The sequence below is a fragment of the Pollicipes pollicipes genome, unplaced genomic scaffold (genome assembly GCF_011947565.3).
Source record: "Pollicipes pollicipes isolate AB1234 unplaced genomic scaffold, Ppol_2.1 Scaffold_6686;HRSCAF=7923_pilon_pilon_pilon, whole genome shotgun sequence".
In the NCBI taxonomy this organism is placed as follows: domain Eukaryota; kingdom Metazoa; phylum Arthropoda; class Thecostraca; order Pollicipedomorpha; family Pollicipedidae; genus Pollicipes; species Pollicipes pollicipes.
This window is the reverse complement of record NW_023596921.1, coordinates 7882065-7899097: the sequence shown is the minus strand read 5'-3', so window position 1 is coordinate 7899097 and position 17033 is coordinate 7882065. Positions and strand designations below refer to the sequence as shown.

Sequence of the window (17033 nt, the reverse complement as noted above, 5' to 3'; positions counted from 1 at the left end):
TTGCGATACAAGATGAAGTGAAATTGGTTAGGAAGTGGATGGAGGTGTGCCGGATAAGCAGTCTGACTTGCAAATATGCTTGATGCATCTGACACAAATGCGTCGTCAATTCCGTTTCTCTAATGCCGCATGCTGGCTTTTGAGCGGGAGCGATTCGTACAGGCATGGACGATTCATGGCTGGTAGGCAATCCTGTCAACATTCACCGATCAATTTTGACAAAGGTCCTCACAGCCCCGACTCTTCTGGTATTTCAGTAATGGCCAAACTCTGACATCATGTCACTTTTTGCATCATGGTCGAGGCATGGCTGTTTACACTATAACGGTTACTAAAAGACCGCTCAGACGAAAACGTGACGCTCGTCCAGCAGCGGTGCCGTGCCGTTCTAAGATGATGGGATGAGCAGAGTCTGGGTTTGGTCCGCGCATGTCCCTCGCAAAGCTGACAAACACATTTCTAGGGAGACCATATCACACATCAGTGGACATCACTCGTGCAGCGGAGGTGGTGGGCGGGGATATGGGAGAGGATGCAACGAGTAGCGCTAGGGCGGGGTTTAGCATATGCGACCGGGGGGATGTCAGCCACAGACGGGGAGCTCAATTGGTCGAAATGAATGGGCATGGATAAAGGGTGAGTGGTTCGGGTGGATGACACATTGAAGTTATCTTGGGATTGAATTGAAAATGCCGCTGACACAATGCGGGTTGATCTCCGAACCATCTGAACTAAGGCATACAGCTGGAAACAAGGGCGTAATGACGTGATATTTACGTCATTTACTATTTCATTGAACAGGTAAGCCACAACAACTGTATATCAGGATGCTGAAAGGCTCGTAAACCTAGGCCGCATTAGCCATCTCTAAAGGCTGCTACCATACAACTAAGAGTGCATAGAACCGCTGTTGTTTGGGGCCTGCCGTTCTCTCATGCCTTTCACAATGCCTACCTCGCCGACCGTGGGCCGTCTGACCGGTCACCTCTGGCACCTCCGGCACCTCTGGCACCGGGGGTGGGCCCGGTGGGCCCCGGCCGGGTGCGCCGCCCGCCTCATTACTACCCCGGCGCGTGATTGAAATCACGATTATAGCCGGTCAGCAGGGGCGCGGCCATTACGCGGCCAGCGCGGATGACCCCAAGCTAACCTTTGAAAGCTGCGGGCTGGCGACCGGCGTTGGCGTGCAGGCGGGGTGGGGCTAACGGCACCCGGCCCCGGACCGCCGACTCGGCGGCCGGCCCGCCCCCGCACGGACGACCTGTGCGCCTGACCTGGCCTCGGCGAACCCACGGGGCGACGGCCGGCCGGGGGGAGCGCTTGGAAGCCAGGTGGGGCAATCAGGTTCTCTCGGGGACGATTTCAAACCCGTTGAAAGAGACGTTAGTCTGATTTGGGTTTGACTATACTGAGAGGGTTGGGCGAATAGACCCAGTGGCAAGCGCGCGAGTAAAACATCCGGTCCTTCTCACCTTTGTCAACATTTATCCGTGTCTTTCTTTATCGCTGCTACCCACAGAAACGAACTGGTGTCTTTTAACTGATAATTTTCTAGTTCATATCGCTACTACGTAGCCTCTGTGCCGCCATTCTGGTCCATTTAACGGGACACAGTGCGATCAATCTCCCACAAGAACTCTTGAAGCCAACATACGGAAAGCGGAAGCTGACGACATACTCCTGAGTGCGAGTCGGCCTTGCTACGCACCCGAGCGTAACCGGGTGAAGCCTGGTCTTATCCCCGGTCTGTGTCGTTTTCCCCCGGCGCCGCCTGAGACATTTCCGATGACGTGTCAAGTGAGGACAAACGCAGGCGGACAGACGAACGTGACGACCTGGGCACGGTGGTGACGGTACCCAATCGCCGCTCCGATAGCCTGAAGTTGAGTCGCCTCCGCGTCACAACCGTCACCCAGCGCCCCGGAGAAAGTCCCGAGGAGACGCCTCGACACACTGCCGCTCCATCCGACGACGATTAATAACCCAAACAGGCGTGAGACTCGAGGCTCGTGCGCGCGCTCCGGTCTTACAGCCGCGCCGCCCACGCCGCCCACGCCGCCGACCGGGCCGCTTACGTCACGTGGTCACGTGACGGCCGTCGATCAGCGCTCGGCGGTCGGAGGTCCACCGCAGACGTCCATGGCCCAGCGTTGGCTCCGATGACGCCGGCCACGTCACCGGCCGCCAGCGCGTGTCACGGGTCCTTCGCGCGTGACCGTTGGGATTGGGTTCTCAGCGGCGCCGCGACTTTGGTGGAGCGCGTGAGCCGGGCCTGCGACAGGGCCTTCGATATCGGTGAGCGGAGGCTGAGGACTGCGGCGGCTCTCACTTTGCGTCATGTCAATACGCCGACCACCGCGGGGAGGCTGCCGGCCGCGTGGCTGCACTTTCATGCATCTGCAAATGCGCCGTCGGTCCGAAGTCCCGCCGCGTGTCACAGTGGTCTAGCCCGCGGTGTCCCACTGCAGGAGTGAAGGGAATTCCGCCTCAGGCAGTCATATTGGCTGGTCATCCCGCACTCGTTCGCAGCACGCCTATTTCTATCGCTGCGTGCATGGGTTGATCTGTGAATGCATGTCGTCACGGCTATTGGCACCGGGCTTCACCCCTGATTTGCCCGAACACCGTCACCCATTCAAACACAGCATCACGTTTGAGCTCTGCTCCCTCCTTACTCTGACGTGCACAAGCGACCCTTGAAGCTGTGCCCCTCCCCTCGCCCTTCTTCCCACGACAGCCTGTCTGCCCGCCCCGCCTCGCCGGCCGGCCCCGGCCCTCGGACGTAAGGCGTGAACAACACTCATCTGAGGAAACCCTCGCGGCACGCGACGCCGGCTAATTGCACGGCATTCCCGTGTGCGTGCCTGGCCTCGCCTCGTCTCCGTCCGGCGCGCCCGTGGGTGCAGCACGAGGCTGGGAGGGCAGAGAAACTGGGCGCCATGGGAGACTCCCCACGGCCCCATTATGATGTACTTCCGAGCCCGGCGCCAGCGAGGCTGTAGGCGAGGCTCGTCACACTGGTGCCACCGTGTCACGGCTGCACCGAGCTTGAGGGCGACAGCAGGCATGTACACCCGTGCTATTCGAAATGGTTGCTACGGTAGCATTTGTGCTAATTTGTTGTATGACATTGGTGTACAGTCGTGCTACGGTAGCACTTGTATTTCACATGCTAGCGGTACTCCTCGATCAGCAGATAACGGGCCGTGGCCAGCACAAGCGAATAGACACGAAGGCGTCTCATTTCGTGGTTTTGTTCCGTATCCAACTCCTCCATTTTTCATGAGGAGTGACTCCGAGTTCGTATGGTGCGCTCTCGCGGTCAACAGGATGCGCATCGCTTGCGCGGGCGACAGCAAGCACCGTCACCGGGCCACGCTCGCCGTGTTTGCCTTGCATGTGGGCCACGGTTGGAGCGGGTCCGGTGGCGCCGCAGCTGACGTGTCACCTGGCCGGGACGCCATCAGCCAAGCAGCGGGCGGAGGGCTTTCGCTCTCCTCCGCCGGCTGCGGCGGTCTGCGCGGGCCGCGGCGAGCGCACCGTCCGCACCGGCCATCGCTTGCCGCCGCCTGCTGATGCTCATATATTTAGAAAAAATATAATAGAAGAGATAAAAAAGATATTTGTATGTATAGCATGAAGATGCAAAATAGGCTATTTATATATGTGTATGTATACATATATATGCACACAAACACACACACACACACACACACACACACACACACACACACACACACACACATATATATATATATATATATATATATATATATATATATATATATATATATATATATACATATGTTTGATTAAAAATAACTGCTGACTCAGCACTGACGAGCTTTTTTACGCATCGTTCTATATCGCATAATATATATATATATATATATATATATATATATATATATATATATATCCTTGTCTGCATGCCAGCTGAGGCAACGCACGGGTAAAGAAGACTATGTCCTCAACGCGGATGGTGGCGGTGTTGGTTGGGGAAGTCTGATCCACTGTGTGTCTGGCGCACACGTTATGACCACGGTACGGCTGTTCGCAGACCAGTGAAACCATCCGTTCAGATCCTATAAACAGCGGACGAGAAAGTGAGCGCCAAAACAATACGCAAATGGCCAGCATGGAAATTCAGCACGTCCAGGTTTGGACAACCGCGAAACGGCTCAACTGGCATGGGACGGTGCGGCTGCGAAACGGCCGTCGGTTGTTCAGAAAGTGTGGTGCCACATTTATGGCTCGATTAGAGAACAGTGAACACTTTCTGAACCGACGAGTGACCTACGCTACCGCGGTTTGATGGGCTAAGCGAAGACCGCACATTTGGTGGGCTTTTCGCAGTACTTGATTTACATTCACTTGTGTTTTCCTACAAGCTATAAGCTTGGTATGTTTAGGAAGTGGACAATGCGAGGTAGGTAACAGTAGATCGGACGTTCGACCTGGTTGTTCATACGCCTGCAAGCATACTCGGGACTGCATTACTCGTATGAACAAGCTTGACACAAGCCGTGTACCTTACTCAGCTTCAACATGTTTACACCCCACTGTAGCGTCTTCCGGTCACCACCCAGCCTGCCGTTCATATCTCCGTTCGGAATGTGCACGGGATGTATCGTTCGGAATATACACATCCGCCACCATCCGGCGCGAAGCCACGACGCCCGTTGATTCGCACCGGGACCATCCCCACCTGCCGAAGCCAGCTGAGGCCAGCCGTGGCCGGGCCGGATGTCCAGCCAGGAGCGCCCAGCATCCCCCACCTCCACTCTGGCGTGTTTGTCGAGCGACCGGCCGGCCGGTGGAGCCATCACGCTCCAGGTCAAGCCGAACCCTGCGGCGCTCTAGGGGAGGGTCGGCCCCACGGCGGGTCAGGGGACGGGTCGGTCCAGCGGCGGACCAGGGGGAGGGTCGGCCCCGACCAGGCGCCTCGCGCCGCCGCCGCACCCGCGCATCTCGCCGTGCCAGATTCCTCGCACGGTGAAACGGGATGAAAGCAAAAGCCATCGCACCAGATGACGCCTGTGCTGGTGTCGCTGCGTGGGACGTGACGTAAGCCGCAGTGGCGGCGGGCTCTGTCGGCGCGGTGTGAGGCCGTCGCCGGCCCTACTGGGACTGGGAAGGGACACCGGGGGGTGATTGATCGGTCTCGTGGGAGGTGGCTGAGAGTCGGGTACGGCAGCTGAACGAGCCGCACGCAAGGCGTTGACTGGATCATAGACAGTTACTGGGAATGAGTGGCAGAAAACTCGAAAGTAATTGGGTTGACAAAGCGCCTATATCCTTTTGTAATGCCCCTTGACAATTATCGCCGCGTTCTTGTAAATCAATCCATATAGTTTGAGCTGCTCGCTGCGAGTGTTTGGTCACATAGGTACTTTGCAACTGACCCCGATGTGAATAGTGGGCAGTGTCAGCTCTTGTCAGTGAACTGATTTGCCTGTTCTTACAGGACCGCCATTTTTGGAGGGTATGCCGTGATATCCGACGGAGGGAACAGCAGGCGTCACACCAAAACCACGTCTCTTTTTCTTTGCCAAAATAGCCACGCGCCACGAGAGTTCGGCGTTCCCAGAGACACCATCAAATTCGAGATTGTGCGTGACGCGTCATTGTTTTACAGTCTGGTTACCACAATCATTTGCGGTATTCCTCACCAGCTTTACGTAACACGTTTTTGTGGCAGCCTAGCTCGAATTAAACTGGAATCGTCCACAATGGATGAAACGGGCGGTGAGCTGGCGGCGCAGAACCAATGGGCGTGGATTCACATCGTTACGTGGGAGAGTGCGCTACAACCACCCGGTTCCCTCATATTTAAATAGAGCTGACAAATGAACACGCTTGAGAGACAGCTGTCCTGCCTGGGAGCCAGACATACTGATGTCACATACAATCTGTGAAATAAGGCACTGAATTCAGTTCCAGGATCTCGGGAGTCCCAGTGCCCGTTGCGCGAGGTACCTGTTGAAGGGCCATCGGCAGCAACAGCCACTGCCTTATTTACTGAGACAGCGGTGTTGAGGAAAGGGCGCGACATAAGATTTGGCTGCTCGTGTCAGTGTAAACTGACAGCGGGTTTTGCCTATCGGAAACTTCCACCAAAACAGACGACGCCACCATGACATCGCGTAACCATAACAAGGAAGTCGTTGCGTAGGAATGACCGAACCACGCATAATGACCACATGGATCAGACATAAGACCTACTTGAAGATAAATATGTGTGATAGCGGGTTGGCTGATGCAATAGGGAGATGCCATATGACATCTTCCCAGGGAAGTATAACACGCCTCATGCCAGGTGGAGCTTCGTGAACCTGAGCTGCTTGGTCATGGCTTTCGTTTCATAATTGTTCGATTCTTGAGTATCAGATTTATAAAAAAAAATAATGACATAGCCATCAGTGCCAAACTAGTTGTGCTTTCTTTCACAGAGTTCTCTGAGTTCCTGGATAGTTTTCACTCACAAATCCACCAAAAGATGCAAGTCAGATGCCCCTGGCCAATTGTGGATGACTCACAGCTTTTTACAGTGCTCGTAGCTTTTACGGCCGACAGTTTGTGTGTTGGAAGTGTCTTCGGGGGTTGTCATAGCTACTATGGCAAGTGGCCACCATTCAGAGGTGAAACTGATGCTGGATGTCCCTTGCTCGCTAACAGGGAGAGTTCTATGAGAACTACAACTTGTCTTTCAAAGCTGCGGTTCCCACTGGTGAAGCGACGCACGACTTTCTCGGTCCGTTTAATGTGTACCAGGGATAGTGTAACTACATGACTTCATCCATGAACATGTCTCATTTACGTCAGGCCGGCCAGAAATGCGTGAAAATATGATGTGATGATGACATAAGTACGGTTTTGACGAGTCCAAACCGCACATCAGCTCCACTGATTCCTTAGCCCGCGAAACCCGCCACTGCTGCGCTCCCAAGAGGTAAAAAACTGCCCCTGTTGTCGCGGCAACGATGGACCCGGCTGGCGCACAGCATCACGGTCCGATGCACACGCCAAAGCTACACGCAATGTCTCTTCACAGAGCCACGCTCTTGGGAAAGAACAACAGACGTTGGAGAGCACTAGCATTGCATTATCGTTTTCAGCTGATTGTAGTCGGGGACACCTGACCATAATGCTTTTTGGTGCCCTTCGACTTTGCCAAGATACGTGGGACAGAAAGAGCCGAGGGCTGGTCTTTAATCAATGGGTGGGGCCTGTATCGGGACATGTTATTTGCCGGGACGGGGTCAGAACCTTACCACGAGACCAGGCATCACTTTCATTGGGCAAGGCTGCTGGCAAGGAGAAAAAGGCAGCGAAGTGAAGGGCCAACAGAGAGATATTCTATTATGTACTTACGCAAACGCACACCTTACTCAGAGCAACACAAACGTGGAACTCAGGCTGCCCCTTAAGCGAGGTTCACAGGGAGGCACGGTAGACAAGCCCTGCGCAAGACACTGCCGCCCTCACACCATGACCCTTGGCCCCCGGCGGTTGGGACGAAACCGACAGTGAACGTTCGCCGTCACCGTCCTCCCAGACGCTCATCACCGGTCAGGGGTCAAGGACGGATGCGCCGCTAACGAAAGGCACTCAATTGCCAAACACCGAAGCCTCTTCCGCACTTAGAATTGATCGCTTTCCCGTCATTAGACTGTTGCCGACAGTTCCGCAAGGTGCGTGCCGTCCCTGGGGGTCGTTTAAGGACTGCGGGAGCCATCTAGAAACATCTCAGAAGCCTCTGCACCACACCCGACCTCGTTGTCTGGGATGGCCATCGCCGCGTTTAGTGCGAGCATTACACTCATACACCTGCCTTAAAAACCACACAACATTCACCCACCCACCGCGCGTGCCACGCTCGGTTCATTACCGAGAGCCCGAGCCGGGCGGGCTATTACGGTAAGTGCTCTCCCCGCAGTCGTGCCGACCGCGGCCCGACCGAAGCCAGCTGCGCCGCCCCGCCGCCAGCCGGCTGTGTGGCTCCGGCCAGGCCGACATGTGCCGGCTTTCCTTTTCACCTCGGCTAACCGGGCGGCGGTCGGCGCTGACCGCCGCCGCCTCGGGTGTCGCCCCGGACGTCGCCCCGGGCGTCGCCTCGGGCTGCGGGCTGCCGTGGTCCGGTTTCGGCGACGGCGGATGCGAACAGAAAGTCGGGTGGGTCGGCCGATCCGGGATCAAGCTACCGCCGCTGCCGCCGCCGCGCCCTGACCGCCGCGGGGTTTTACCGCCCCGGGGAGACAACGGAGCGGTGGTGGCGGCGGCGGCGGTGGCGGCGGCGACGGGTTCCCACTGGAATGTTTAATCACGGCCGCCGGCACGGAGTAAAGGTGCCTCCATGATGTACAAGTTCTTCACATTTGCAGTTACGCACGGCAGCATATTAAATGGATGTTCTGCTAACACCATGCCGGCAACTCGACGACAGCAGTTAATCGCTCCAATTAGACGCTTGCACTTGCTCGTGCAAACAATGCCGTAGGTCCTCGTCATTCGTGTGGCACGAGCCGTCTCACCCGTAATTATCTCTGTTTGAAATGGCGTCATTAGCTAAAAGGACTGAACTGCCACGACGTGTCTGCACGGGCTAAAAACCAGCAAGATCATGCAGGCATTTCGAAGCCGTGCGCCCAAAAAACTGCTGCCGAGACCGGTGGGTAAAAGAATAAGCGTGCCGCAGCCTTTAGAACGTGAACGCTTCCAGCAAACTTTTTGCGCCGAACCTTATGTACCAACACTTCATTTGAGGCTATTAAGTTGCATCTAATGTGGGAATTAAGCTGACATCTGTTGCACGACTTTGTCGTTAGCTAGTAATTTCCTTGCATTATAAACCTGGGTTTAAGATTTTTAAAGTGCAGGAAGTTCGGAGCCTGAACTGCGGACATGGAGTACATGTATTGACAAATCATAAACTGGAAGCTGAATTCAAAACGGCTTCATATAGATGGTGCCCAGAAGCCGACATATGATTCCAGGCAGAAGAACCAGTCAATTCGTCGTCATTGGGCCTTTACGACGCACTGAGGCTGTATGGCGTCGCCTGACCCCTCACCCTGGCAGGAAGGGCGGATACCGTGGGTAATCGAACCCCAGTATCTCTGATTTCCCGGATGCGCAGTGGTTACCGCAGGCGCGTTGACCGCTACACTATCAGCACCAGTGGTTACCGCAGGCGCGTTGACCGCTACACTATCAGCACCCCTAACCAGCCAATTAAGTTAACAAAGCGATGCCTGCATCACGCATGCGCACTTTCACTGTTATATGTTATCCTCACTGTTGAAACAATGCTAGGACCGTTGGTCATGTCAATCCCACGACACCTTCAACAACATTTGAAGAAGATCAGCTAGCCGCCTCTTAGTTTCTTGCTTAGTTTCACATGTGGCCGGGGGCAGCTCGCAATCGTGACATTCCTTCTCAGTCTGACATTTCCGCGACCACGTGCATGACTTTCTCGCACCACACTCCTCGGAAAGCGGTTCGCACGACGCCCACGTGCCGTCTTCTCGACCGACGCCTTCGCTCAGCCGCAGGGCGAAACCCTTCCGGCACCGTGACAGTGGCCTGCCTGCCATGTCCGGGGTGCGTTCGTTAAGGTGCTGCGTCGCGGTGGCTGATGCTCACATGTTTTGCAGGTCATCAACAAGTAACTCGGGTGTGGCTCCGTTGAAGCCCACAGTACGAGATGGATTACTGATGATGAGATGGATTACGAGATGGATTACTTGTGATGTCTGGACAGGTTTAAGCCCGAAACCATTGACGTCATGGACATTTAAACCAAGTTATCAGTTTGGGTTCTATGAGTGTGTATGATTACTGCTCGCCCTGCGATGTATGTCACATTGGTATAATATTTCAATGCTAATAAAAATACACTGGTTTGCTTAGAAATGGTTTGCAAGAAAATGAAGGATTACTAAAAACAATTCGTTTCAATTGATTTCAACGAAAGTGTTATGTTTCAGCAAGGCCTTTAATTGAAATTCAGCTTAACAGTGCCAGGGGTATTCATTGCAATGCCACATAATACCAGACCTCTGTGGACGCCAAATTTCTTTGCATCTATGTTGGCTTTGATTTAACTCACGTGGGTAACCGTTATTCTCACTTTTTGCGTGACCGCTATGTACCTTAGGCCGACGCTTTCTCACAGTAAAGGTGTGTCAATGATCCCACCTCCAACGCCCGAGAGCAATGGCTACGCGAACCCTGACCTCGTCCCGCGCCCTTCTCCCCTCAGTCCCTCCCCGGTCCAGCCAGCGTGACCCGTCCCGCCAGGTAATGACCCCGCGGGTGACAGATGCCCCCCCCCCCCCCCGCTTGCCGCTGCGGTGACGCTGGGCCACACTTGCGCGACGTTCACGATGCGCCGGTGTTTACCGCCGTCACGCCGTTGGTCGCAGAGGTCACGGCTGGGCCGTGACGGGCCGTGACGGGCCGTGACGTGACGCCCGTGGGCGAGCGGTCACGCCGCATGCTCTGATGCTTCTCGAGGCGCGGTCAGAGTCGGTGACCTCTCGAGGGGGAGGGGAAGCCACCGGCGTCAACAACCGCCCCCCACAGATGGTGGGGATGATGACGGCTGGCAGGTTCGCTTCTGGTATATTCTGGTATCTTCTGGCTTCTGGGATATTCTAATTGTGGAACGCAAAGACCGGCTGTGTAGCTTGGAGAGCTTTGGGTAAAAAATGCAAACTTGCATTTTACACAAGGAAGGAAGCATAAAGAAAGTATTGAAAGCTGCATACGTGGGTGGTGTGTCCAGGTATGAAGCAATACATACATACGCATAACGTAATACCCCAATTAATGTGTGACATGCTCATGTCCCAAAGAGTGAAGCAACGTCACTCCTAGGACCGCCAGGTGAATTCGAACAGCATTAAAACAACACTTTGTTCGAAGATGGCTCTTAATCAATCAGGTTTCATAACGCCCTTATATTCTTGGACGTTGTGGCAATTATGCATATTGTCGGCGCATTTTTCGGAGTCGGTGAGCCGTTCATCGCATGCCAGCTGTAAAGCTGATCGGGCTCCCACATGACGCGCGCCCAGCCCTGCTGAGCTCTGTTGGTGGTCCAGTCACGCACTGGCCCGTGGGTCTCCGGTGGCAGTAACCATGCGTGGCGCATGCCGGCTGCCCGGTACCCGGCCGGCCGGCCGACCAGCCGTGTTAAAGCCAGTAGGTGATATTAAATCACGCTGGAGGCAGTCGGCCAGCCAGCACTAATAGAGCCGATAAATTGCCGCTTTCAGGCGGTAAGAGTGATGAGCGCCGCGCCGGTGTGCGTGATGAAAGAGCGATGGAACAAATCACATTGAGTTATTTTGGTGTGGGAACACCGGGAGTGTGGCAAAATAACCGGTCAGACGACGGGAGAGGAGCGCTGCTACCGTAAACAATTTAATTTCTCTGAGTGTTGCTTCAGTGCACCAAGGAATACTATCTGGACAACCTTATCAAGCAACCAGATATAGACAAAACTCTTGACAAAATTGTGAGTTTTGTCAATATACCCAATGTCGGTTTGATATTGTTGCTTAACTAGCATCTCCTGGGAAATGAAGGTTGAGTATCATCAGAACGAGAGTTCCCAGCTTATAGTGCCAAAAAATGACGAGATGAGGGTCTTTTTTCTTTATGTCTAGGCTTAGCTGCTTCATTTTAGGTGTCATCTTTAAACATTTGGAAATAACCGTCCGTCAACCTACCATTGGCAATACGGGTGGCAAAAAAAGAACAAGCCGTTTAGTTCATATTGTTATGTTGTGAATATCACACAGATAAGAAATTTGGTTCAGCCCACTACGAGCTATCGAGCATTTTGTGTTGTACCCACCTGTTTCATATGAAAACATTAATGGACAAGAAGAGCCTTTGATTCCCAAGCGAAGAGCGCAGATGGTTTTATAATCCCTGGGCTTAAGCACCGTTCACCATCATGATCAATTTACAACTGTGGCCGAGCCAACCTAAACAGCGGTCGATAAATGGGTCTATAAACAATCAGGCGTTGAGGTGATTTCCAGGTTATTGAAATGGATGAAATGGATATTGATGCCTTCTAGCTGCCTAAAATAGCACTAAGGAGCCATCTCACCGCGTTCATCCTCTACACCCGCACTACTCCTTCCCTAACTCTTGGTAAGCTCTCCGTCTCACAAACCATTATTTTTTCCCTAACTTTAGCATAAAAGTTGTGTCAACAGCGCATCATGCGCCGTCTATGCATGCGGAATGCTCCGACAGCATTGTACAAAAGTACAGAAACCATGCTGCGTTTGTCCAAGCCCTTCCGGCGTAGAGTATGACCATGGAATGTTAGCTCATAGTCTTTCATTGTTCTAAAGTGCTTTGCCTTCTCATTTCGAAAGTGAGAGGGGCCGTAAGTTGGATGAAGACTGCGGGACCCCACTGCGCTGACTTTTATGAGCAGGGAAGATGCAATCTCAAGAGGGAGATGGGGTGACATTTAACGTGCGCTGTCACGCATGTTTTGAAGCAAGACAGAGCTCGTGCTGAAGATGGATGTGGCTGCTGTGTTGAAAGTCTAGTTATCTTCTACAAATCCGATGTGAATGTTTGTTACTTTCAGATGTTAAAGATGCGTTAATTCTAAGATAATGCAGCACAGTTACATCTCTTCTTTTTTACTTGCGCGGCATTGATATTGCTGTGAGGTTTGCGTCTGGACGCGTATGAATATTTACAACGATTATTTACGTCGTCACATGAGCATAACTTGCTCATGATTTTCACGTCGTCCGTTTGTTCTTGAATTTTGATGGACAACATGGAGCTATTTTCTGATAAAAAATGGCAATTTGTCAACTATAATCAGCCAGGGTCTTTTTTCTCATTCATCATCACGATCAATCTGTCACATATTGCAAGCTTCTGCGCATGAGGGGAAGAGCCAAAACCAGTGCCTAGAATTCGCAGCATTGGTATCTGCGGATGTTACAGATAAACAAACGGTTTCGGATGTCCCCCAAACTTTTCGTCAGTTGCTGCGGACCTTTTGCTGCGGATCATTTGCTCAAGAATGGCTTACCTGCCGTACCATAATCTATGGCTACCATCTCCAATAAACTGACTGTACAAACCGCCCTCAATGCAGCATGTCTTATTCCAATACCTTCCCATACCATTGCGCCGCTGGCCTGGCCTGTGGCATCCGGTCCGTCCCGGAGAGCTTACTCACCCAGAGCAGAACCTTCATGGTGACCCGCGCCGGGGCGGCCGTCCGCTCAGGTCACTTCAGAACCCGCTGCGACCGGCGCCGCTCGCTCGCTCTGCGTCGGCGCCGCTCCGCTCGGGCCCGGCGCGACGCACTGAGTCCGCTCCGCCGTCGACGAGCGCCGGCGCTTCTGTGGCCGTCTGTCGGCCGGCAGATCCACCGGCGGCTCGTGTACGCCTCTCTCCGACGGCGACACTTTCTCCCCTAGCTCGCGACGGCCGCCGACTAAGCGCTCCCCCCGACCACCCGGACACTTTATAGCGCGCCTTTCCAGACCCTGAAGAGGTGTGGACGAGTGGTGCAAGAGGATGGCGGCAGCTTCGGTCGCCACGGCAGGGTCCGGTGTTGGACGCAGGGGAGTCCCGGGGCCGAACCCGTTCTCCATATCGGCAGTGCACAGTCCTGGCTCAAATGGCTTTCAGCATTGTTTGAATGCATGGGCCTCATGGGATCTCTGTGTGAGCTGGACCAGCTTTTAACGTAGGTACAAGTTTTGAGCTTTCAAGGTCGGACCCAACACATGCTACAAGACCGCCAAGCCTAGGCCCCGCAGTTCTCCTGCTCCTCATCTTATCGCCGAAGACCTTAATGTAGAGCTCAGACCAAGCCCTGATGCATTCATCTGCATTGCTGGACCGATATTTCTAAATCTCGAATGAGGCGATCGTCGCAGTGTCATCTAAATCATCTTCAGTAGCGCCTGTACAGCATGAGCCTTAGCATGACCTTTAAGCTGACATGCCGATACGCTGTGAGTACCCCCTGAAACATTCCCCACGGTGTTCAGAGGGAATGGGTTGAATGAAGCAGATACAACATGGCTCATCAAGCCCCCTTTCCTTTTCTCTGGAGCCGTTGACATGAGTGACCCTGGCCTCCTTGCTGCGCATCACCATCCAAACATTATGTTACGCATGGGTCGCTCCACATCGCTCAGTCAAATGACCGCCCAGGTGGCGGCGCTGGGACTGCTGGAGCAGTGCGATGATGGATCAGAGCTTCAGGAGGCGTGCGGTCAAGCATTAGCGGTTTTATAATTTTGTAATTTGTTCAAAGTTGGTCAAGCGCTAACGCCAGACGTGTTTAACCCTTAAGCAAGCATTCATTTGGAACCAAATCATTAATTGATGGGTGTAGGTGAAAAAACAACGACAACAAAGCTACCTCAAAACCCGGAATCTGAACGACGGGATGGTAGTGGGACGAAATTATTGCGGTGCGAGCTGTTTGAGTTTGTGCCAGCTGGGCAGATACTCGGTGACGCACACTCGGTAAATTCTGACATCATGGAAACCTTATGAGTTGTGGCGACATTCGAGCCAAATCCACAATGCACACAAGTTGTGTGCAGATTTATCATACAAATTGAGAAACTTCTAAACTTTTAAAACGTCAAAAGCAGCTGGTGAGTCAAAGCAGTACTTATGAGGTGTCTGGGAAGCTGTTACATCTCCAGGCTCGGGCAGTCTTGCCGAGCCATCGCTCTTTGCCTGATAGCATTCTTGCAGTTCTGACTTCAGCATGCAAGCTAGCGATGGACGTCGATATCACGGATGAGGTAGCAGCGTTGGGAAGTGGCACCACATGTGAAGTATGAGCATTGAGGAACGGCACCACAGGTGAAGTAGCAGCGTTGAGAGACGTCACCACAGATGAATTAGCCGCGTCGACAGGCGGCACCACAGATGAAGTAGCAGCGTTGGGAAGTGTTACCGCGAATTTGTCCGTCCAGATAAGTCACTTGTTTAGAGCGCTTGCAGGCGCTCGCTGCTTGCCCATGACAGATATGGCCTGTAGACGGCGGCAGCTGCCGCACCAAAGGTCAGGTGACGTCAGACGGCAGGGCGGACAGTGTCCAACGATGTGGAACGCTAAACTTTCGCAAATAAATCCTGCTGTTGGCCTAGAATTGCACGATCGAATGGTAAGGGTCAGCGATCCCGCAAAAAAGACTGCTTAGCGTGAGCTCTGGACTCATAAACCCATCACCTGAAAATGTTTGCATTATCTTTCCGAAAATGAGGTACCAACATTGGGAGGCAGCACCACAGGTGAGGTGTCAGTGTTGGTGGGCAGTACCCCAGGTGACGCACCAACATTGGGAAGCGGTACAGCAAATAAGACAGCACCATTGCGGTGCAGTATTTATAACCGACGTACGGACGAAGCGTCTCGAAGCCCCATTCCTGCCTCCATTGCAAGCATGGGAAGCATGTCGCTCTTTGGGGCATGAGTTGCGGATAGAAAGCTATCCGCAATGGGTGCCAAGCTACCCTTGGCACTCACTGCCTTCTCTTCTTCTTAGAAAAGTAAAACTGCCAAGACATTCGGCGGGGGTAATCACTTTAGAAGATTTGCTAGAAAGTCCTCGCATGCCTTATAAAGAAACGTATTGCATATTACGTACAGGCTATCGGTGCCTTGCATATTGCTTATGTATGCTCGTGTTATTGTCAGTCACTGACTTTCAGTAGAGACCGAAGCAATCAAGTTTGTTTCCCTGCACAATTGCTGTGAAAACCATCTGTGAAGATTACCTGAGGCATCGGAACAGATGACATACGCCCAGTATATCAGGTAAGCTCCTTACGGCACGAGCTGCAGGTAAGCTCCTTACGGCACGAGTTGCATAGGACCCCAAGCCCAGGTCACCTTCCCTCTGCCTGAGGTCATCTTCCTTCAGGGTAGTCTCGTCAGCTTACAGATAGGACCGTACACACAAAAATGTCACAAGGACGCACGCGAAATGAAACGGCTATCCACTGACTGTGTTAAAAACTCGCTTTACATTGGTGCTGTCGTGAGAGTCAAGGCCTGGTACAGGATGTCAATGCTGTAGCCAACTCCTCCTTGCAAAAATGTCGCATTCGGGCACGCCAATGACTTCTTAGATTCGATTGAACTTCGATGTCAGACACCACTCTCCTTTCTGTGACGTGAATCGCAGAGTCACAGTGACATCAATCACCTTCGCCTTAGGGACGCGGATCGCATCTGATGATCCGTTGACACCGCATTCCCGACACGCACATTCCACGCCTTAACACACAAACTCCGAATCAGCCAACTCCGAATCAAGCTGCCGCCGCCAACCAGGAGTACAAGGTCGCTCAGACGGGGCTTCACGACGTCTTGACCGCCTTGGAAGCCTGCCAGCACCTGCTCTGTGCCGTTATGTGTGAGCACTCCGAGTGGTTTGACATTGGATTGTGAGGAGCTTGTCATCGGTTTATGGCGCCGAACGGGTTCCTGACTCAGCAGAACGAAGACAAACAGCAGGCGCGCTGACCCGCCGTGCTGTGCTCAGATTGCAATGGCATGACGCTAGCCATTCTGCTTGGAGACATCATGTCGTGCAGCACCGCAATATTCCGACGAAGCAGCATCATGCATGCTTCGCCAGCTCCGCAGGCCGCTTACCGGGGTTTTCACAAAGCTGGCGACGACAGGCCGCTCCTTGCTGAACGGGCTGAGTTGTATATCCAGCTGATGGCCTCCAGTGAAGACAGCCGTTGTAAGGGAGCATGGATGAGGAAGCTGTCTTGTTGCGCGGCGTTCTACCTCATGACAGTTACTACATCGCTTTACAGTTGCGTTTATCGCAGCGCTCGCCTTGGCAGCTTGTTGCTCTCGGTTGCCAACCAAACATTCCGAGGTTCGCAAAGCGACGCCCTTGGCTTCTATGCGCAAGCGCGCCACAAAATCACTGCCGCGGCGGTGATGTCAACAACCCATATAGGCCACCACACCGGAAGTGGAGTAC

At 53.3% G+C, this 17033-nt stretch overlaps 1 protein-coding gene across 1 annotated transcript in view; it reads right to left on the bottom strand.

The window, feature by feature from the left end:
- Window positions 1–13433, bottom strand: part of LOC119107394 (hornerin) — a 34758-nt gene extending 21325 nt beyond the window's left edge. The window contains exon 1 of the mRNA XM_037230828.1: window positions 13235–13433. Within this exon, the coding sequence (XP_037086723.1) occupies window positions 13235–13252 (18 nt within the window). The 5' untranslated portion in view covers window positions 13253–13433. The remainder of the gene's footprint in view (window positions 1–13234) is intronic.
- Between the last annotated feature and the right edge of the window lie 3600 nt (window positions 13434–17033).